General features: G+C 42.9%; 1 protein-coding gene across 1 annotated transcript in view; it reads left to right on the forward strand.

Moving 5' to 3' along the window:
* Positions 1 to 1,506: 1,506 nt before the first annotated feature.
* The window catches only part of LOC126368335 (POU domain, class 2, transcription factor 2-like), a 54,021-nt gene continuing 31,701 nt past the window's right edge, over positions 1,507 to 23,826 (forward strand). Inside the window, exons 1-5 of the mRNA XM_050012247.1 lie at positions 1,507 to 1,572; positions 7,320 to 7,434; positions 13,622 to 13,698; positions 13,775 to 14,066; positions 22,379 to 22,442. Of these exons, the coding sequence (XP_049868204.1) occupies positions 1,507 to 1,572; positions 7,320 to 7,434; positions 13,622 to 13,698; positions 13,775 to 14,066; positions 22,379 to 22,442 (614 nt within the window). The remainder of the gene's footprint in view (positions 1,573 to 7,319; positions 7,435 to 13,621; positions 13,699 to 13,774; positions 14,067 to 22,378; positions 22,443 to 23,826) is intronic.

Consider the following 23,826-nt stretch of genomic DNA (forward strand, 5'->3'; position numbering starts at 1 on the left):
CGGTACAATGGTGCTCGTGAGCCGGAAGGCTATGTGTTGTAAATCGTCCGCTCCATTGGCAATCACGAGCTGGCCGCGCGCCAGCAGATGTGCCCGCTGCGACTAATGGTTACTTTAACTCAGAAAGACACGTCCAACTCATTATTGACATTCAAAGCATAAGTTGCAGATAATGTTTCATTGTAAATGCCTGACAAACGACATACATGCTAACTACGCATATAAAAACACGTAAACGACAGCATTGGCGAGTCGATTTCAGATGAAATCGATAGAAAAAACGGCATCGAGTAGTTCATATTCATGACGCGTATTTACATTTAATCTGCAGAGAGCGCGCGGCGGGCGGGGGTGCGGGAGACGGAGCGAGAACTAACTCGCATTCAACACCTGACTCCAAATAAACGTATGTAAAGTTTGTGGTCAATGGTATCGATAATATCCGCGATGAGCATGTCACGAGCTGCGGGCGGCGACCACCTTGTGTCGTCTACACAGGGGCCAGAGTGCTGTGTCGCGGCGCGCGCGCACTCGGCATGCAGCGCGCGGCCGCCGCACCTGCGCCCGCGCGTGACGCGCATGCCGCCGCGTCCAGCGCGGACGTAGATACTGATTTACTCCTAACTAATGTCCCATTCTTCAGTTTGTTATATGGCACTGCCCCACGTGTCCCCACACGACGCTGCTCACCCCGCTGGCGGCTGCTGGCGTGTTGTTGTGAACTTCCCCACGCATGCGCTCTGCACACTGCCGCGCGCATCTAATAACTGCTATTAGCCAATGTTCCGTAATTGCTTAATTAGCGTTCAGCTATACTAGACACAATTTGTTACGAATTCAAGTTTTTCGACAGATGTAAGTATGCGTCTATACGTATCTGCACGGTGGCGACTGTCTATCACACGGCGGGTTATACGTTATACGTCCAATAAGTACTCACAAGATTTGTATCTCACCATATGTACCTAACGTTATTCATGTCTTTACCACTGAATGTGTTATGGTCACGGAATAAATGATTACAAATTGTTGATTGACACGATTATATCTGTCGACCTCGGGCGCAGGAATCTACTCGGTTCTTGAAATATTGTTAATTAATGCACACAGTTGTATTAATGCGCATCGAAACAATTTTCCATAGAAAAATACCAAACGTGAGTTGAATCGATTTGTGATACCCATTACCGAAGAGTGGGAGCATAAGGGCCAGAGGCGGGCAGCCGAGCCTGCGCCTGCGCAGCCCGGCGGAGCTGCGCGGCGCGTGCGTCACGCCGGCACACCTGCGCCGTCCGCGCGCTTCCTTCCCCGAACACACACTTGCCATGCGCGCGCGCACTCGCCTCCATTGTAATAGTCGTACGCGCCTACCATATTCATACGACACCGGCTATTATGATATTTAGTCAATAACAATGATCGATAACTCTTTATGTATGAGCAGTGTGATAAAATATAAATCGTTAATGTGGAGATTCCGCGAACTGCGCTCAAGGTTGCAGAACAATGTGCTGGACGTGGGCGAACATGTGGCACATAGCATGCGACGTCGCCATTGTCTTCATGTTATATGTATGTATAATTACAACAAATTATAATCTCAGATATTTTAATAAACTTTAAAGACCTTATGTGACTGAACTAAACGCTTGCAGAGCACTCGCATGTCCTCTGACATAACACATTACCTTACAGGTACAAAACAATTATTATTCGTTCTAAGTAAAGATTATGAAATGCAGGTACCTGAATGGAGTTCTGAGTGTGTGTTGTGGGGATGAGACGCGCGCGCAGCCCCGTTACCGCGGCCTTGACCCCGCGCACCTGTCTCCGGCGCGGGCGCAGCTAACTGTACCTCAATTATTATCTACGCCAACGTAGGTCACACGACAGGACGACAACACACCGGTCAAAACCCTTTAGTATTTATTTGGCCAAGTGGTGACTACTGCATGAGGAAAATCTAGAATGACAAATTACAATTATATACTAGTTTTATTTATTTTTAAGGCGGCCTTATCAAATCGAACTGTAAACTATGAGAAAATATATAAGTCATAATTTTAGATTTTTTTTAAAATAGACCCTCTCAGCGAGGCGCGACGCGGGTTATAAAAGTACAGATCTACATTTGACTGGACGCTGACATTTGAATAATAACTACTCACGTACCTATTACTTACTTACAGACTGCAGTGTAGCCTTTCTGGCGGAGATACGAATTGACTCTACAAATAATAAAAAGCGGTTTTGTTCTGCCGTATCCTCAGATATTGTCATACTCACACCACGTGGGTAATTTATACAAAGTTGGATGTCATTAGTGTTGAGAAGTACTTAGTTAAAAAATTAAAATAATTATTTATGAACATTCCACACACCAAATCCATAGTTTTATTTGCATGTGGGCCTGAGGTGTGAAGTCGAGACAAACATACAATAATAACACCTGTACATGTCTGAGGGTGTCCAGGAGGCTCCAGGAGGGCGCGAACCTCGGCTCAGAGCTTCGTCGGAAAGACCGCAGTGGGCTGATAACGATCACCATGACTGTAGATAATCATTATTAATATATCGGATAGAGGCCGTCTTTCTCGTGTCGCATTGTACACCGACTCCTCGCAGCGAACACCCAACCACCACGTTGGTATACTTCATCGCTTCTTCTGGAGTATGTTCTTCTTCTTCTTATCGTGTCGATAGCAAACTAAATATTATCTTGTTGTCTCTGTCCTGACGTCGGGTGTCCCTTAAGTTAAACATAAAATTAATAACCCTATTTTGAAAATCCATAACAGACTTGACATAACTGTAATTTGCATACCAATTAGAATGAATAACATAAAAATGTATATCATTATTAAGCATATTAATGAAAATCCATAATTTAAAATTTATAACTTTAAAATTCATAGCATAAAAAGCAATAAATCTGCAAATCCATAATATTAACATATGTAGTTAATACCTGTCTCTGGACAGAGCATAGCATTAAAGATTTTAGTTGTAATAAGTATGAATGAATAGAAAGAGTGGCAATGGTAAAATCAACATTTACAATAATATCGTCGCATTCGTCATCAAGCTGTTTTATTATTTGCATTATATTATATTAAGAGTATGGGTTTCAACTTTTATGGGTATTAAAATTAAGGGTGTTAATTATATATTTATTAATCGTTATTTATATTGACATATTATGTGTATTAAAGATATACTTTTCAAATATATAAATTTTAAAGTTATGGATTTTACTGATTATGTGTTTAAATGATTACGGATTTTCAATATAGGCATTTTCAATTATGGATTTTAACCTCTCATCTGCCGAGATACCAGACACAACAGATTTTACATTGTGTCTGGTCGAGATCCGCGTTCCGGCAGATGAGAGGTTAATATAGACCCCCTGACGTCCTGTCAACCGCGACGTCTGTAACGAATATCCGATTTGAATTTGGAATCGACATTAGGAATACTGTATTCCCATTTAAAGGCTGCTCCCCGATGAAACACATAATATTTCGTTATTTTACCGACTTCAAAAAAGGAGGAGGTTCTCAATTCGACCGTATTTTTTTTTATGTTTGTTCGGGGACAACTTCGTCGTTTATAAACCGATTTTGATAATTCTTTTTTTGTTCGAAAGGAGATGTTCCCCAGATGATCCCATTATAAGGAAGTCAGGGTCTGATGATGGCAGACCAGAGAAATCGAGGGGAATTTTCAAAAATCGTAGGGGCGACTAGTGCGTTTGTAAGGTCAAATTGGTCGGATCGGTCTTAGGCCCGTCCTACTGGATCGGTTTCTACGCCCTAGCATTTACTTGGCACCGGCTTCAAAATTATAAAATTAATTGACTAATTGAAAATACGTACTTATTACTTTGTACAAAGTAAATTTATTTATTTCTTTTTAGTTTTGCATTTGAAGTCGGTTTTAAAAAAAAATAATATTTTATATTTAATATTAATAGGTAGATAGTCTGTATGAAGACACGAAATATAAAAGTTGCCTGCAATTTTTTATCTGTAGTGCGCTCTACATGTGTGTTGTATAGTTAATCCAATAAACATAATAGAAAGTTGTAATTATGGAGACGTTCTGTTGCATAAGGTTACGTTGTGATTGATACATCACGCTGTGTCTACCCTGAGTGACGTTAATAGTATACCACAGCACAAGTTAATGCAATACACACTTAAAGTTGTACATAGAGATAACAAGAAGTTAATGTTTTAATAATTCATATGTTACATTATGGAAAATAAGATTTTTTTTTTTACCTTGCCTTATAACAAACTGTCTGATCTGGTTCCAATCAATTTTTAGGGTTGCGTTACTCCAAAGGAGAAAACCACGTTATTTATTTATTTACTGGGTTACTTTGATGTTTGTTAACACACTTTTCAGAAACGGCCAGAGGTATCAAACTATAAAAGTAATATATCAAATCCCATCGAACTTAGTTATAATATCATGTCAAAATGTAGAGCTACATAGCTCTACTTAACTAGTAAATCGCCCACCTGGGCCACTTCAGGCCTGTAGAATACATTTTTACCGGTTGATATAATGAGAGCCCTTAACGCTCCCCATTTGTTCAGCCAAGTATGTGACCAACGCTATATGTGACAAATCCACAACAAGTCACATAAACAATAAAATGAAAATACTAGTAATCCCAGTCCCGGTGTATGAGGCGCTTCAGAAGACCTTTGGTGGTGTCTTTTTGCCAGCCCTGATATTGTCGTGTCCCCGTTGCTACGTTACATTTGCCCGGTCAAGTAGTATACCTATGCCATATCGGGATAGGCAGACCTATAACCAAGCAGTTAAATACGGTTAAGTGTAAGTAAAATTTAGATCAGATAAAACTGTCCCTCATAGGAAGCCAATTGTCACCTGTGATTGTACCGCGGGACAAGGAGGTCGGTGGCGCAGTGTCGCGCACACAGCGACGCGGGGCCTCGATACATTGCGAGTCATTGTACTCACCGAGGCGTACAACTAATAATATAGGTAATTCCAATTCATAGAAACGATACCGTAGATTGAATTGTAGTTTATATTATGATTAGCAAATTCACATACTAATATACTCCGTAGCATCGTATAATCGTAGCTAAAGTTCGTAAGTCTCGTCCTTGCAAAATATCAACGTAAACGTTTATTGAAGTACTCATGTCATAAAGTGTCGGCGTTATGTGCTCAGTGGTGGGTGATGTGGCGAGCTCAGGGTCGCAGCCTCGTGTGATGAGGTTAGTCCAGCCGATGTGGTCGGCACAGTGCGCGGTATCGGCGGTCGCAGCTGCTCGCACCAGCGCACTTGAGTGGAAAACCTCGTTTGCGTACCGCGCGCTGCGGCCGCTGGACACCGCCTTATCGAGCTGCACACTCTCAGCCCCCCTCCCCCGCCACCCACTCCCGCGCCTCAACCCAAACCCCCCAACCCCGTCGAGCGAATTTACAATGTCCCCCCGTCCCCCGCGGCACAGTGCACCCTGCGTCGCGGCGCTACGATCGGTTTTCCCGCGACCCGCGTCTGCGCGGAGGTGTGCGTGAGATTTTCTCGCCTGGAAATTCTAATGCGCCGCGCGACGGCGATAAAAAATGAGCGCCGCGTGAATACATTAGAGCGGGCACGCCCGCCGCCGCCGCCCCGCCCGCCGGCGCTCTATGTATACACGCGCTTTATATTTTGATTCCTGTCAAAGAGGGCCGGGGAGGCTCGGCCGCTATGTGCCGGCTTTAACGCCTGTTAAATATGTGCCTCGGAGGCTTCGCGGCAGCTCCCGAGCCGGAGGATCGCCCATAAATCTGTAATGCGGGGTGACCGCGTGGAAGGGGTGACCCGTGCCGCGGTAGTTATAAAATTGGATAATGATGCCGGCGACGGGCGTTTAATAAAACGGCGTGAGAATCTAACGGCTAATTTGTTCCGGCGGCGAGGGTCGGCGTTAGATAGCGGCCGATAATTACGGGGCCGCGGTAAAAAACTTGCAATAGACGTGCGGCGACAAAGGGTTGAGTTTTTTATGTGGCGCGCGCGGCCTTGCGTTTTTCTAAGCGTTTTTGCGTCTAACGCGCACAGGTGTGCGGAAGGGTTGGCACGTGCCGGTTGCGCCGACAAATCTGTGGCACGCTCACACACCCGGCTCGCGGCTCACGACGCCGCTATGTGATGGGAAGATTAGTTCCAAGGCTTTAGAGCAGGTGCCGGGGACTTACCGGCGCTCACGATGATCTGTTCACCATCAAAATACACGTTATTATACTTTACGAACACTTTTAATAGAAAGCATCTGTTATATCGACGTAATAATGTAAAACTTATCTTTGACCGGTATTTGGAGGTAGCGCTCAAGATATGATTGGGCTACAAGACAACAGTTTCGGGGCACTAGAGTGTATTATTATCACATTCATGTTATGTTAATTCTGAAGATGGTCCATATCAAACAAGAATACTCCGACATACAGCGAATGAATAAACCAATTTACTTACGTAAATAAAATCTCCTGCCCTTTTCGGGCCATCTAGCCTATGAGCTAATTGTTTCAAATTTTACTTTGGCCAATACAATACGTGGAGGTAGTGGGATGCCTACCACGAAATATGTGTGGTATTTGCATCGTCTCTAATGTTAATTGCCGTTACTTAATATCTTTACGTAAAACAAGCTCTTGTTATCAAGAATAAAATAAATAAATGCTTTACCATCTATTGCTTATCCTCTACAGTCTGCTCTTATAAAGAGCTGTTGGGAATTGTTGAGAAGCTCTACTTTGTGTCAGTTGGCTGTTCTGTGCCCCGTGGAGTGAGGCACGGATTGAAACCACACGCATCATATCTTGTGCTAGCTGTCAGTGGGTGGGTAGAGTTCGCTGATATTGTGTATGTTTCAACCAAGCTGCTCTTCCTCTTAACCTCGTAAGCCCCAGTTTCGTAGACACTATAATTAAACGACGAAGATTGGATTTTAAAACGACATAGTGCCTACAACCTTAATTGTTACCCGTTTGTTACTAAGTCTTAATAAAATTCCTTCTGACTTTGAGATTTACTCTCGGTTTCCAAGGCTTATTATTACCTACCATTAGAATAATGAAGGCTCAAAAAATTATATTTGAAGGAAAGAAAGAAACATTTATTACATTAATTGATATTTTTTATATATTATTTCTTCTTGTCTTTTGTGAACTGAAACTTGTCACCGTCATGTTTATCTCCATCGCTTAGCTAAATTAGATAATTTAAGGCAGAAGAAGCCATACACATAAAGCTGCAGCATTAATAAATTTGTTGTATGTGACAGAGAGGCGCAGGCGCAGGCGGCGCGTGGCTGCAGTACCCGGCGACACGGCTGCGCCGGCTGCTGCGGGCTGCGTGCGCGCCGCCGCCGCCCCCACGCTGCCGCCGCCTCCTAGCACGTGAGTACCACCACATACCATGACATATCACCACACACACCCGCATTACACACACGCCTCTTTAGCGCATCCTGACTGATATGATCCCACGGAGACAGATGACATTAATCATCATCTCCTTAACATTAACCCGTTCTGGTCTGGTTTTTTTACAGAAGCGACTGCCTGTCTGACCTTCCAACTCACGAAGGGAAAACCAGTCCAATACAGGTTAGGTCACATACCTCCGAAAATGCATTTCTCAAGAATGTGGGTTTCCTCACGATGTTTTTCCCTCACCGCTGAGCACGTGATAATCATTTATGATCCAAATATGAATTCAAAAACAAATTCGACCATCATTGGTTTAGGCCTGTGCTGGATTCGAACCTGGGACCTCAAAGTGATCGTCAGTACTCCCTTTCCATGCAGCACCTTCCTTCATACTTCTTATTTCTAGGGAATCCTGACATATTCATGAATAAAGATACGTTTTGAAATAGGCAAGAAATCTAAGTCAGTATCTGTAAAATCTAAGTTTTCGTAGGAATGGAACACTGACTACCAATTAACCAGGTGTACACCGTGTATAGGTCTACCAGAATCTGATGGCATAAAAATAGTAAAACATATAATGATTTTCCTATGGTAATGTTAAACTGTCACTTGTCAAGTCAAAGTACAAGACCCCTAAGTAGGACTAACTAGTCTTAATACTTTTTTTCGGTATACTTGAATATTAAAAATTCATAAATATAATTGTTTTTCATATATACCTACCTACATTAGCTAGATTTTTCCCGCACCTTCGCTAGCGACATCTATCGATTCAAGCATATGTTGGAATTTATTCAGAAATCCCGCAATTATTTTCCCGGGATAAAAAATAGCGTATGTTCTATTCCATCTATCTCCATATAAAATTTCAAGTCGTTTTGACGTGATGAGTGGATAAGCAAACAACCTCACAATCAGGCGTTAGCGTTCACAAGACGATCGGGCGGACAATATCCGGCCCGATGTCTAAAGGCTTCCTCAAATTTATAACATTTGTAAGGATAAACAGTAGCACGAAACCATTGTATAAGTACTTTATATAATGTCCATAGTGTCCGTCAATAGGTAAAAAATAAAAAGTATCAAGACGATTTCATCCAATTACCCGAGTGTTGCTTACTATAGAAATTTGATTTCCCCATTTGCCATGAGATTCTGGTACACCTATAGTGAACTGCCTGGTGCTCCCATGTCCAATATGCTGACGTCAATGCATACAACTTACTTCTATTACATATTTCGTAATGCGACTTATTGGAACAGGTTGTCTCTGGTAGGTTGCAGGTTGACGCGTTAATGACAGAACTGGCTGGTTGCCGCGACGTGTCGTGTTTACCAATATATCTGTCTAATGCTGGTATTACTCGCTCGTAATGTACTTCCCCAAGCGATAACCTGCTGACGACATCTGTTTGTTTACTGTTTTGCTTAATTAATTGATGAGGAAGCAAATCAAATATCGATTAGTGATTACTCCCTGGTTCCAACCGGTCCCCGACACCAACACAAACAGAAACTAACAACATCACAAACTTTACTCTATTAATAATTATGACTATACTTTTGTTTCTACCTATCTATTTACTAACATAGATACTAAGTGTGTGTAACTACTACATCTGATGGACTATATTAGTCTGAAATAGAATATTTTTTAACTTATTTATTTATACGTAATTACAATTATTTTCAGTATATTTAAAGTTTATGAAACTTTTATTGTTTTGAAGGAGAAATACTCGAAGATAGACCACAACAGCACAATGACTATTGAAGTAAGTCTCAATTTATCTATTTTACTCGTTAATAATTTATAAATACTTATTCATAGTTTGCTGACTACAATAAAATATATATTTAAAACGATTTAATAATAACTATCAATGAAAATATATATATTTAGCTGCTTTTTCACGTGACTTATTGTGGATTTGTCGCATATCACATGGCATTGTTTCTATGAAATTCATCAAAATAATGCCAAAATATCGATTCGTTATATCCTCCTAAGGCCCGGATTTCCAGACACAATAGTTAAACAATGGAATTAGTACTACTAGTAGGGCCGTGGGCCTTAGGAGGATATTAATTATCAGTTATCTACATGGTACCTCATTTAGTCGCGTAACTAATTTGTTGCCGAGAACCGAATCCCGCATAATTTCCCGCTGATGATCATGCTCAAGTTTAAAAATATCATTTTGTGTGGGAAAAAGAATTGTATTAAGTAACTGGTGATAAAAATGTCTCGCGTCGAGCAGTTCTTGTCGCGGTGTTGAGTCGAATCGCGGCTGTTTTTGGGTCGTGTCTTCCGAGACAACAATTTGGGACTCCGACAACTGGAACTTACCCTGACAAGTTCATTTTATAACAAATTGAGCTCTCCTTTTCTTTGCACAATTAGTAAACAAAAGAAAAATACTTAAATTCACTGTAGGTAGTGGAATAAGATACAGAACTCTACTATACAATATTTTATAAAAAAAGCTAATTATAATAACCGTCTTAGGATAGCAATACCAAATGTGGTTGCATGATGTATTCTGATGACGTATAGCTCTACCCGCCCCCATAGGTATAACGGACGTGCATAGTAGTATCTGTTGTTGCCACACGGCCGAGATGGCGAGGTAAATATATTAATCAATTTTTTGCTTATTACTTTAAATCAAAGAGAAAATCTTGTAACAAAGATTTAATGCATACAAAAGACATCAACGAGAGCGGTTTTGCTACGCAGGGTCCACGTGTCAGTTGCATTAGAACATTCATGTGTAATTATTAATTGGTGTTACTTTGCATTAGAAGCATACCAAACCCTCGACGTGAACCAGCACACTTGCAGGTTTGCGACCACCAAGTAATATCTCCCCAATGACTATGAAAGTGTGTATAGTAACTTATTATAATGAGTAATTGAGTAATTTAATATTTTTGAATTTGAATGAATATGTAAATAAATACGAATCACGGCCCGCGTTGTACACAACATCGACTCACGCCACACCACCATCGTTCATTTTTCATCTAACATTCGTAACCGACTAAATAAATGTCGTTAACTTACCAATTTATCTCAATACAGCACGGGGTGTTACTCTCCGCACCTTTACATGCAGATGCGACGTACACACGATATTGTTTATATCTATATGCCACCGTGTCTATACAGTAGGGCACGCGACCTGCGCCGGCGCCGCACCGCCCGCATCCCTCGGGACAACTGACATTGTGTGCTGTCTCGAGTTAGCACCACACTGGAAGCGACACGCAGGTGTATACTTTATATTGTACATAATAGCAGGTCTTTCTGATATCACAAATTAACGCATTTTCTTTTATCATAATTGTATAGTGTACTTTGTTTATTTAGTTACTAAGAAGATTCATTGCTAAGTAGCTCTACAAAAGTCCATATTATATATCTAAAAACTAATATTAATCTCTTAGGTTTCGTAAATTATTTCGTGCGTTATGATGTTCAACGTGTCTACCCTTGGTAAGTGCGCTCACCTTTTCCATAGTCTCTATATCTTTGGTTTCGCAATTCGGGAGAGCCATAAATCTGCATGCGTGGGTGCGGGGGCGGCGGGTTGGGGGAGGGGGTGGGGACGCCAGGTGCGCGGGGGCGGCAGCTGCCGTGACGTCACGCGGGACACATCTCGCAGCATTGTGCCTCCGACACCACCACCAGCACGCGGCGTCCACAATAGTAGACTCCAACCGATAACAATAACAACCGTCCCGTCACCCCCGGCGCGCCGGTCCGGTGACGTAGGCCCTGAACTGGCGTTTACTATTTAAACCCCGTCTATAGAACAACCGTCAATAAGGTCACGCGTAGAATGCGGCTGAATGAAGCGGGCGTTACAGGACAATCGTTAAATAATACAACACGGCCTGATGACCCAAACAACGTGTCAAGGAGGTCACGTGTGGTGCGACCCGCGCCTGACACGTCTAGGATAATCGTGATGTCGCGTAAACTTTATTGTAATTTTGGAATCGAGAAAAAAATATCAAAATCAAATTATGAAATAATTTTATTAGTTAATTATTTGTTGACCTGATTCATAATTTTCTGTTGTAATGAATAATCAGGATATTACAAGAATAAATAATTTCGTCATAGCATTTGATAAATATTGATTCGCCGAGTAATAAATAGTTTTCCAGCGTGTGAATAAAAAATACAAAAGCTTTTTTAGATTCAGCCATTACTGATGATGGTTTGACAGAAGTCCTGAGGGCGAAAGTTGTATAGGTAACTCAGTAGTGCCTTGATGGTGATCAGACGGGGTCGGCTCTAAGGAACTTGTCACATACATGTGGTACACGTGGCCAGAACACGCAGTCACCTGCTGCACGAGACAATATTACAAGACAATCCGACGTCGTCCCTGGCGTGTGTCACGTCAAACTGTAACTCGAAATCAAAGCTATTGCAGTATTTGCTTAAACAGTATTGAACTAGTATAAAATGTTTTATCATTCAGATACAATATTTCCATTGAAGATTTGACAGGTTCGGTTTTTTACAGAAACGACCTTTCAACTGTCGAAGGTAAAGCCACTCCCTTGAGTCCTTTAGCCGTTGATATTCCGCTCTAGGATGTACAGAGTCCTCACCAGATACTTGTAGTGAATGTTATCTGTCTGAGGCATTCACTTTACCTGTAGAATCTATAACTAGCCGCATTAAAAAAAAACATTAATTTCAGACAGTGAGGGTAGACATAAATGTTACCGTTGGTGCATAATAATACTTACATATCGTATCTTTTAGAATGTGACCTCCCGTCCGGATGGACGTGTTCCCCGATCAACGCATGACGTGTCATGTGAAACTTTTAATAAAATAAATAAAATCTTTATACAATCGAAAGTAATCTCTCTCTCACCCTTCCCCCTCTGTAACCCGGTAGAAGGTAGTCTCAAATTCTCAGATGACAACCTGTGTCTTAGACCAATACACATGGACCCCTACAAGTTCGCAGTTAGCTTGCAGTTCAAATGCAGTATATCTGTGATAGCTTTAAGGTAGATACGTCACAGGTTTCCAGACCATTGACGACGCAAGTGTCGTCTCCCAGCGTGTCTGGAGTGAGGAGGAGCATGAGTCGTTCTGTTTCTTTTTCCATCCCCGACACGCAACATTGTTAAATATTTGTTTGTACTAATTAGTTGAAATCCAAAGTTATATAAGTACATCATCGTCATCTGATCTATTTTTTTTGTTTGCTCCTTACGGTTGTAAAAGTTATCTATTGCTTTTTAGTTTATTTTTCTGTTGAAACTTGTTATTTTGTTTCAATATTACCTGAGACTCCTGTGAGCTATTATTGCGTTTGTGTTTTTAGAAGCTTAGAGGACCAAATCTGGTAATAAAACAACAGACAAATACATTATTGTCATGAGTGCAGAAACAAAGAAACGTGACACGCACAGGTGGGGTGGCAGTTTAGTGATGTTCCAATATACCGCATGGTTCATGAGTGGATGGAGAAGGGTTGGTGGTAGTAATGTATCCATGCGAAAATAACATGAAGAAAAGATACATTATTTCTATGATTAATATTTTGAAAAAATGAGACATTGAATTGCCTTTCTGGTCTACATGAGGTTGGTGTGTCATGGTAAGTGATAGGCACCTAATACTACTTGTAGACGTAGATGATGCATGGGGCTGGTGTGACGACCAGATATTGTTTACATGTGGCACATGGCGGGACGGGGGGGCGGCTAGAGGGGGAGGGGGCGGGGGTGGAGGGGTGATTAGATGTTAATTTGTCTCGCGCGGGTTCAAGTTCAGCCGCGGGTCAACGCCCGCGTGACGTCACGCTGCCCAAACCACGCGCCTTACGCTACTACGGTACGCTCCATTGTCCACGCAGCCTCCGTCCAGCCTCCCTTCCTAAATATCGAGTCTCGATACTCTAGGCGACCGATATTTTTCGCCTACGTTTGTCTTCAAAAATGATTTATTTATTCGATGGAAATTCGAAAACGAGTGACCAAATCGAACACAATATCGAATTATTGTCGTCATCCAGCCTCTCAGGCCCACGACGACTGTGGTCAGCGGGAAAAAATCGTCATTGAGGAAACGGAACGAAACGTATGAATGAAGATTCGAGACGGTTTTTGTCAGAAGATGACTTTACAGAACGGAGAGCGACATTCCTGCGAGGCGCGGGCGGCGAGGCGGCGGCCGCGGGCGACCTCCACGTATGTAAAACTCCTCGCCGAAGAAAATCCATAACGGCACGCGGAAAACCCTTTTAATATACGGCACGTAAATAAGAGGAGCGCGGGGCCGGGGGAGGGCCGCGCGCGCGATTGGCCGCGGCCGGCCCGCCCCCGCGCGCCGGGAAAAAAAAAACTCGGGAAAAAAGCGGCGCGCTGGCGGCAGTGTCTCACGCGCGCGCTCCACACGCGGACGCCGCCCGCGCTCTGCGAGACGGCGCGCCCCACTCCCGGCGGCCGCGGCCGCGCCATGCCCGCGCTGGCCCTGCGCGACCAGCCGCTCGACTGCTCCATGCGCCTGCGCGACCTGCCCGCCTGGCCGCCGCCGCCGCGCCCCGACCCGCGCCACGGTCAGTACCGCCGCCAGCCGGCGCGCCCAGCCCGCACGGCCGCCGCCGCATCCCGTGCGCCCGAGCCCGTCACCTACTGTGTCCCACAGCCCGTCGGTAGAGCCGGCCGTCTTCTTAGCCTACTTTGATCCCATTCTTCGCCCTCGCCCCTCGCCGCGGCTCGCGTGTCTCTGGGGTCAGATTCGGAGCCCGATTATTGTCATCCCTCCGACCCCAACACGCGTTATACAAATTTGTACCGATATTAAATGTCAGTGAAGTCATGCACGTAATACCTGCCGCCGCCGCCCGCGCCACGCCGCCGCCCGCCGGCCGCTAGGCGCATTTGTGTTCACCGGTGACCGCTGTGCACTCCGCTATAGTTTGCTAATCTTCATTACTACCTATATTTATATTTGTGATTTATATCGAGGAATTCGACGGAACTGTAAGTAACACACTATGGTATTTACATTAAGCAATTTTCATCACGTATTGCAGATTTTGCTTTGAGTTTGGATTTGTTTATTGCTAAATAGGTAATAATAAGCAAATGTAAATACAATAAAATCAATTGCTTACGGATTAAGCACGGGCTTAGATTTTGAAAACATCTATGACAGATTCATCACAGTTGAGAGATAAAAATAGCAGTAGTAGGTACCTACTTGAGGAGGGTAATACTTAGACCTAATGTGATAATGATAAAACCATTTCCATTGAAATGTTGCATAAAATCAATACGTTACAAAAACAGAGCTTAGATATAATTATGTAATTATGGTTCAGGTTTGTAATCATAGTTGCAAGTAGCGAATGGTCAAGCCAGTGGTGTCCGCGGGGCTGCCGGCTGGTACAGTTCAGTCGTTGTTTGAGTACCTCACCTATGCAATATACCTGTTAAATCATTTATACCGACCTACAACTTTTAAATTGCTGATTTTTGCTTCTTGAAAGAGAGTTGAATATACAAAGAAACATAATGTAACCTGATCCAAGACACAGGTGATATAATTGTATATTTATTAGGCATTATAGACACCTCCCAGCTGTCAATGCGCACGAGTTATCGTCGCCTCGTAGTTAAAATTCGATGTGGTTTTTGTTATCAAAACCACGAAATAGAAAAGCTAGTTTCAATTCAGATAAAAACTTGTGATCTCAGTTTTTACCCGGAATGAAATTAATTGAAATAAATAGAGGTTCTGTTGATGGTAACCACATCAGAATGGGATTTTACCCAAACCCGCTTACGGGACGTTCACTGTAAGTGGACGATATCTAATGCAAGTAGTTTCTTCTTGATGTAAAAGAAAAAAGATTTAACCCCATTCATTATTCTGATTAATTAATATATCTAGGTAATTAACTAATAATAAGATTATTATTATGAAAGTTCTGTAAGGCGATCACAAATGTGGCTCTACCTATCATAATTGTATGTGAAACATATCTACCTACTTAACGGCTCTTCCTCTCACTTAACAGGTTAATGAAAAGTCAAGTAGCTTTTTAGTACGTATTGATTTGTTGCTGACATAATAATATAAGTATGGGAGATGCAGTGGCTGGCGCGACAGTCGTCGGCTGTCAGCAAGTTATGTCGTCGTAATCCTCGCGGCCGTGGAAGGGTTGCCGTCCACCGGCCCCGGCCGCACCCCACACACAAATAATATTAACTCTCTTTATGCTGCCCTTTGTCACCTCACCCGCTCTCTACTCGTGTGCAAAATGATTCCTTTGATACGCCCCAAATGCACTTCACCTTTTTATTGTGGATCGAGAGTCGATTCTTAAAGCGCGCCCGGCCGGCCGGACCCTCGCGCCTTTAATATATTAAACTTGTAAGATAAATGTATTGACTCATGTCGCGCGTCGTGCGACTAGTGTCGCCTGTCGCTCGTTACAATGACTTCATTTCCTCTGACACCTCAGCTCAACAATCGCATTATAATGGCTCTTTTTATGTCTCCGTCGAATTATTCTAAAATAACAATTGAATTAGCGGCAAATGATGATAACGTAATCGATGTACAATCGGTGGAGACTTTCTAAGGTAATGCGTGTGTAATAATGGTGTCGCCCAGGTAAGTAAATTAGCAGTGATGGAGTCACGCGTAGTTTAGTGGAGTAATAACGCGACGCGGCGCAGGCGGAGCGGCAGCGGTGGCCGTGCGCGCGCGCATACAGCCCGGGCAAGCCTTATGTCGCATCGCACTTGACACCTCGCACACCTCCGTGTCCATGACTCCATTATCACTTTCGTGGATCTGTCTTACTTATAATCAACAAACTAACTTCAGAGGTACTTTCAGATTCCATACTCAACGACTTCAATAATAATCCAGGTATCAGGTAGAGCCCCCCTGTTTACTTACACACAGTCCTGCTGATCAAACACTAATGATCATTTACCATCTTGCAATCCTCAGAAATTCAGCGTACGTTACCTCTTCTATAGTTTTATATTCTCTTAGATCTAATTGCAATGTTATTCTTGAATATGTCAATCCGAGTTAAAAATATATAGTTTCATACGCGCGGTATAATGGCAAATATTTGGATTAATTTATACAGTAGTGATTGTTGTAATTTATAGAGGGCACCGCGCGGGCGGCGGGTGAGGCCGCCGAAATACAATTACCATTATGAACATGAATATTCTTGTATATCTTATTACACTTATCTTACGTATTAATACTAGTCTAATTAATTTTATGATAATGGGCACGAAGTCATTGCATTCAAAATTAACGATACATTGCGTTGCATTATTTTATACATTAATTAAATATTTTTATGTACCGAAAGAGGTGTTTCTTTAAGCTTTTATGAATATAGGCGCGCGATAGAGGCAGTGTGTCACTCAATAAAACGGAGTCTCAAACACTTGGTATAATAAGAATAAGTTTTTGTTTAATCACTGCTAATGACAAAAATTAACGTAGCGTATAAGTTTAACTGGCGGCGTCGCGTCGGGTATACCTCGCACTATTATTACCTACTCACTTTAAAACAAGATCATTTGAATAATAATGCTGGGTACGATTTATTTCTGGCAAAAAAGCCATTTACTTTATTATAATTGAATTTATATTGTACTTAAGTTTTATTACACACTTAAAACATTAATAATTGAGTCTGGTTTTAAAAGCAAATGCAAAATAGGCTAAAGTGCCGCGAGCGCCGCCGGCCCGCAGTGGCCTCGCACCGGGCTGCACGCCACGCGGACGATGCAGGGTGCGCGCGGAGGACTCCCGTGTAGGTCGCGTCACAATATTCAGCTTATGACAACACGATTAGAATTGCGCATCGGCCGCACACTCGTAAACATTACCCGATATTAAGCTGGCTGTTGAACTTGTTCCCGTTAGCGCAACAATCGATTTTCGTATATAGGGCGGCGTGTGTGGCGCGGTGTGCGAGCCTCCCCGTGACGTAATTAGCGGCGCGCGGGGTCAACCACCGTCTGCAGCCGCATCTGTCTATCATGAACTTCACGCCGCCGTACAGGATAACTTCATCTTACCAAACTCGCATCTTTTCTTACTTTCGTATATCAAGCAGTAATTTTATTTCTTAATAACCGAAGAGTAAATATAAATATGTGCTGTGTCGTAATATGAGTAGTATTATGTCGGTGTGTTGACACACTCTGCACACACAATGTGCCGGCGAGCGCGGGAGGGCTGCGAGCTGCGTGCCTGTGGCCCGCCATGTCTTGCTGTTCCCATGCTATGAGGACCATCCTTGCACATCATAACAAAATAATGTAACACATGTCCTTAGTTCAGTAAATCGATGAAGTTCTTCAGACTTTTGCGATTTAATTATGTCAATAATTTATTTACATATTCTGAACAAAGTATATCCGAGTAAAGGCTCCATAAATATAATTTAATTAGAATAACCAACGGTATTTATGATAAGTACAACCATTCTACTTGCGAAATAAAACGTCAGATTACAATTAATGACAACGATGGCAAGGATATTGAAATTACTTTATTATCAATTTCCCCTATCGCAGTATCGGCCGGGGTGCGTCGCAGTATATTCATCTTTTCTCACAAATGTGTGGAGACTCATTCAAAACGGATATTTTTTTTTAACATTGAAGCTCACAGTCATTCAAATTTGTTCACAATAATACTACGATGACAAAACAAATTGAAATGAATAAACTGCCATTAGAGAAGATATTATCATGTCTTACGTACGTTTTGTACGATGCTGCCTCAGGATAGTATTGTAACCGATTTCTGTCGGCGTAATGTTTTACACTATACATAAGGAGTTATTACCTTTTCTTACAATACGACACTTAATTAAGCGAATTTTTGATGGAATTATTATTTTAAAAAGTATGTAGTTAGGTAGTATTTCGATAAATAACCCAAATTAGTGAGTTCCGTCCGCGGCGACGTCAATCAAGGTGCGATGTTATTTGTTCTTATTGTCTGACGAATCATTTTTGTTGTGTGATATATGTTATGTTTAAGTAAACGGATTAAAGTTAAGTTTTATTGGGTATAGATTTTTACTTATTAGGTATAGCGTTTTAGAAATGTGTGTGCAGATAAAACATAAACTTTATAAATAAGGATCTCGGAATAATAATTGTTGAAATGAAAAGCAATGCAAACCAAATAGAACTTCTATTCCAAATAGAATTAAAATATGGTTGCTTAATTCTTTTAGTTGTATGATTATGGTTTATAAAGTAAGTAATTCTATCTAAAAACTATCTTTTTAATATGCCAGGTGCAATGTATTCGTAATTATGTTCTAGCCTGGTATATTGTAGCGGGAATAAGACGAACAAGTGATCGGATATTCGGGCGGTTATTCTCCTAAACTTCTTACAAAGAGGTCAAATGTTATAAAAGCGGCCTCTTAAAATAATAATAAAAATATTAAAAACATTTACATCGGACAATCGTCACAATCAATTTATTTCGATGATGAAAATTCCGGGGTCGAATAAAACAATACTTATAAGTAAGTAGTTTAAAATTTTGTAGGTTTCCTTAAAACATATTATTATTTGTAGATCGTGAGGGTCTGAGGACGACGAGGACATAGGTATTTTTCGATATAAAAAAGGTTCCCATATTAGTCCACCCGCAAACTTGTCTGCAGAAATCGGTACTGTTCCAGCGCTCCCTGTATTTTGCTATCGGGTCTTGTCTTGTCCGCCCCGGTGTCGCGGGGTGTTTCCAATACAAAAATGCTATCGTATTTGTCAACCACTTAAGGTAAATAATCGCTCGAATATTCGATCACCGATACGTAGGTTAAGCAAAGAAACCGCCGGCAAAGTATACGAGTGGTGCAGCGTGGCTGTACCTGACGATAGGGTGGTGAGGGCAGCGCGCGGCCCACGCGGCCTCCTGTCACCGCCAGCCCTCCTGGTCTCCCCCGGGCTACCGGCATGTTTCATGTTTTGTTTTGTAATATTTTCCGTGGTCAACCACTGTTGAGCGTTCATATCACGATCTTAGAGGGCCTGTTTCGATTGAGGACCTGATTGTTTGATAAATTAAGATTAAGATTCCGTGCTTCGGACGGCATGTTATGCCGATGGTCCCGGATACTAGCCGTAAAAAAACCTCCACTAAAGCAACTATATTAATGCTCCATACCTGTGCCCAACAGTGGGACGTCTACAGTCTGTTTATATTATCTTTATGTTGTTATATTTAAATTGATTCACACTCCCGCCTATCACTTGCTCGCGTTGATTGATACAACAGCTTTGCCATTGTGAATCAAACATAAAAAAGGTAATACATATTGGAAATGAATGTGACTACTTAAATAACCATTAACCACTACCTAAATTAAACACAAAAGTTTTAGGTTTTCTTAGCTTCAGTATCAAAAGCACCGTCACAAACAACTCGCAGCCACACGCAGCCGCACGCGGTGCCCTCGCGTATGAGAACTCTATAATTAGTGTCAAGTTAATATTACTGTACTGAAACTGTACTGTATAGTACTTGTAATAAGTAATTGTCTCTACTACTTATTTAATTCAAATAAATAAGGCATGTATACCTCCACTTGTAGGCACCTGCCCTGACTGACGCACATGTGGGCAGAATACAAATTTCAATCTCAAATTTTATTTATTCGTGAAATATTGCAAGTATGTTTCAATTCAATCTCAAACGGCTTTTACGTTTTAGTAAATGATAACATACTTTACCAATTGTCTTCCTGCAGTAGCAGATAAATACAAACAAAATCAATGCAGTTTCAACGCAGTTAGAAATCTGGCATCGAATATGACAATGTGGATGAGTCTGTTTAGTTTCGGTGTACTCGTCACCCGCCCCCCGCCCCCCGCTACCCACACCGCTGCCATTAATATGGATGACAGAAATTGAAGCATAAACGGGCATGATATTCCAATCTTCACAAATTAGATGAAAACAGTTAGACATGCTCCACGGAGTCGCGCATGTGTCATGAAAAATGTGCATTTAGGTATGTGCATAATGAGAGCGGTTTTTGTATCGCGGACGACGGCGGCGGCTGTCGGCCAGGTTGTTGTAGCGAGTTATAATGAATCAATGTTATTACATTAAGTACGTGAAGTAAAAACCACATTTCCCCGCTGCGTGTGTAGTGCGGCGCAATCACAATGTTTGATGTAACAAATTGCGACAAGAGAGCAGCTTTCCATCGCGAGTGGCGCATGCGCCGGCGCCGACCTGCTGCAGCGCGGGCTCTCCACGCCTGGCACGTCACATTGTTTTAGAGAACCATATGAGACGGACACTCGGCGAAAGTGTGGAAAATGAGCTGTCTATCAAGACAAGTTGTCAAATTGCTAACATAACACTTTCTATGAATTACAAAAAAACTAAGTAAAGAAAATACGCGATAATCAGAAGATACATTTCTAGGCGTTATATCCTCGTAAGGCCCGGATTTCCAGACACAATAGTTAAACAATGGGATTTGGATTTTAAAGGACTTTGGGCCTTACGACCATATATACATTAATAGGATTTGTAAATATAAACGAAAGGAAATGTTCATCAGCTCGACCTTACTTGCATTTCACTAACGCAGATCCTCACGGGAAGCAAGTTGTGAGAGGTTTCCTTTGAAGTGCTCCAGAGGGAAGTTATTTTTGGTGAATTTAGAATGTTTAACATAAGTTGTTCAGTTGAATAGCGGCGACCCTCGCCCTCGCCGCTTTATTTACACGCTCCACGGAATATATTTTCGCAAGTCGTCGCAACGACCTTATAATGCGCTCCTCTTACAATATTAGTGGGGAGATGGCCGGTACCCGGGGATAATATTTATTTGCAACCCTTCCGCCGGCCGCTGATTTATATCACCTGGCGACGCACCGCGGCCCTCGCGCCGTGTGTCGCGTGTCGCGCCCCGTGTGCCGGCGAGGCGGCCAGCGCGACACGCCGGCCACGCCGCCGGGCCCGCCGCGCCCGCCGGGTAACAATAAACGGTTTGTCGGAGTTCTGCGATTTACATTCAGCCGGCGCGCTCACCCTCGCTCTTTCTTCTTTTAAATTGGATTTAAACATTGCGAATTACCTTTCTTTGATTCTCGGGTTAGCCAAATGGGGACGATTTATGGAGTGTGTGAGTAGGTCCGCGGCGGCCCCCGGGGAGCCGCCACCTGACCCCGCTTTAAATAGAAACCATCCCAAACGCATCGTTTATTTCCCTCCCGGCTTAATGCGATGCTATCTTTTAGGCCTTTCCCAACTTTATCTTGGAACTCGGCAATGCATCGCATGAATGGCCGCCGGACCCTCCATAATTTACCAAGCACAGGCTACACTTTTTCTGAAACGGACCTTTCTGAAAACACATTACGTGTCTTTATTTAAATGAATGAAAAATGTCTCCCAGTGGCCGTAGGGCGCGGGCCGTCCTCTACTCGAGTACACATGTGTCGGCGCGGTGCAGCCGTGCAGCGGTGTAGGCAGTGCGTGCAGTGATGGTGGCGACGCGCCGCGTCACCGTGACGTCACAGTTCTCATGCCGCCGGGGCGCGGGCACGCACTGCTCCGGCGGCGGCGAGACGTGTGGCCGGAGATTCCTACTGACACGCACTGATCCCAATAACAAAACTGATTTACCTAGATTTTTTGGGCTTTATCAATGCTATATTTTTACCCAAACGTGTAGTGATGTGAAGCGAGCAGTGCGGGGATCATGTCCCGATGCATGCGAGCTTCTATGTTTGTTTGTGCAGACTTGCTAAACACGATTTTAACGATCGGCCGAAACATTCCGCCGCCTTGTAATTAAGTGTTATCTCTAATTACATTATAATATTGTTGTTGCAGTGGCGGGCCGCGGTGACGTCAGCGGCTTCTTCAACACGCAGATGGTGCTTGACCTTAAAGGTGAGTGAACAAGGCTCACAGTTGCCTGGCGCGTCTGTCGCGGTCGCGGAAGGCGCGGGCTCCGACCAATATCTAATTAAGTTTTTATATCGCTCTGTGAGCTACATCCGCGGTCACCGCGTCACCGCGTCGCGCGTCGCCGCGACCCGCGACCGCCGCGCCGCCGCCGGGCGGAGCGTGACGCGCGAGACAAAACGACAACATAATTAAATTAATACAAATTCACAGCTGAGCCGCTTTTTGTGCGCTCGCTGCGACACCGAAACATTTCTAATTTTCGTCTGAGGACCATTTTTTACTCGCGTTAATTACGGGATGAATGGGTCGGTGAGTAAAAAGCGTCGTCCGGAGAAACCGTCCGGTTTTTATGTCGCGCGTGCTTCACGGGCGTCAGCCGCCGCCTGCGACCGGACCTCACTACGATTATAATAGTGTACGTACTTAGTTTCAATGACATCACAGTGATGTGCTGTTGGCACCTGAGCAGTGCGTGACATGTCGCCGCGACGATGCTGCCCCCGCGCCGGGTGACGCCCGGCCGCCCCTCGTTTCACCTCACCCGCCACGCAGCTCCACCGAACACTCTCAGCGCTAGCGCTCCTAATTACTTACTTATGAACTATAATTATTAATCTACATATCATTAACATAATGAGGTTTATTTAATTGAACAAGTTTTGAAATTAGCGTAAGACGGTAATTAGGGCGCGGTGCGGCCTCGTCCCTCATTACCATACGTCCATGTTGCTGGCGCTCGCTTAGAGAGGCAGACACGCCGGTGCTGGCCGGGGTACTTCACCAGATCACAATATGCATCCACAACGTCTGAACATTCCGGGTCCGATCAATTATATCATAAAAGTAAATATACTTTGTTATAACCGCGATGAAAGAAATTCATGCAAACCTCAAACGCGTAGACAGTACTCTCCACAAAAAGTTAGGCCGTAGTAAGTACATGTTATAATATACCCACTGCAGTTGTGTGCTATAATGCGAGTATGAACATCAACTAAAGTTCGCTAAAACGACACGATCCCCTCGTAATTATCTTTAAAGTCGTTGTTTTGCCGGAATGTTGCCCTGCGTGTTGTAATTGTCACACATTTGTGCTCACTATGCGTACCTGTTTATGTTGTGTGTGTTTTGATGCACCTGTATGACGGACAGACGACCTAACAAACACTCACAGTGGTCACCTCTATGATAGTAGCCAGATATTTGGGAAAAGGAAATAAAATATGTTGAATATATTCGCTTGTATTACACCCATCAAGCTACCGGCGGCGTGTAGCGAAAATATTCAAGGAAGTTATGTCAATATTATAAATAACTTTTGGGAAAATCGTTAGTTAATTTGATTACTATCATTAAAAATTGGCAATGAT

Source organism: Pectinophora gossypiella, chromosome 7, assembly GCF_024362695.1.
Source record: "Pectinophora gossypiella chromosome 7, ilPecGoss1.1, whole genome shotgun sequence".
Classification (NCBI taxonomy): Eukaryota; Metazoa; Arthropoda; class Insecta; order Lepidoptera; family Gelechiidae; genus Pectinophora; species Pectinophora gossypiella.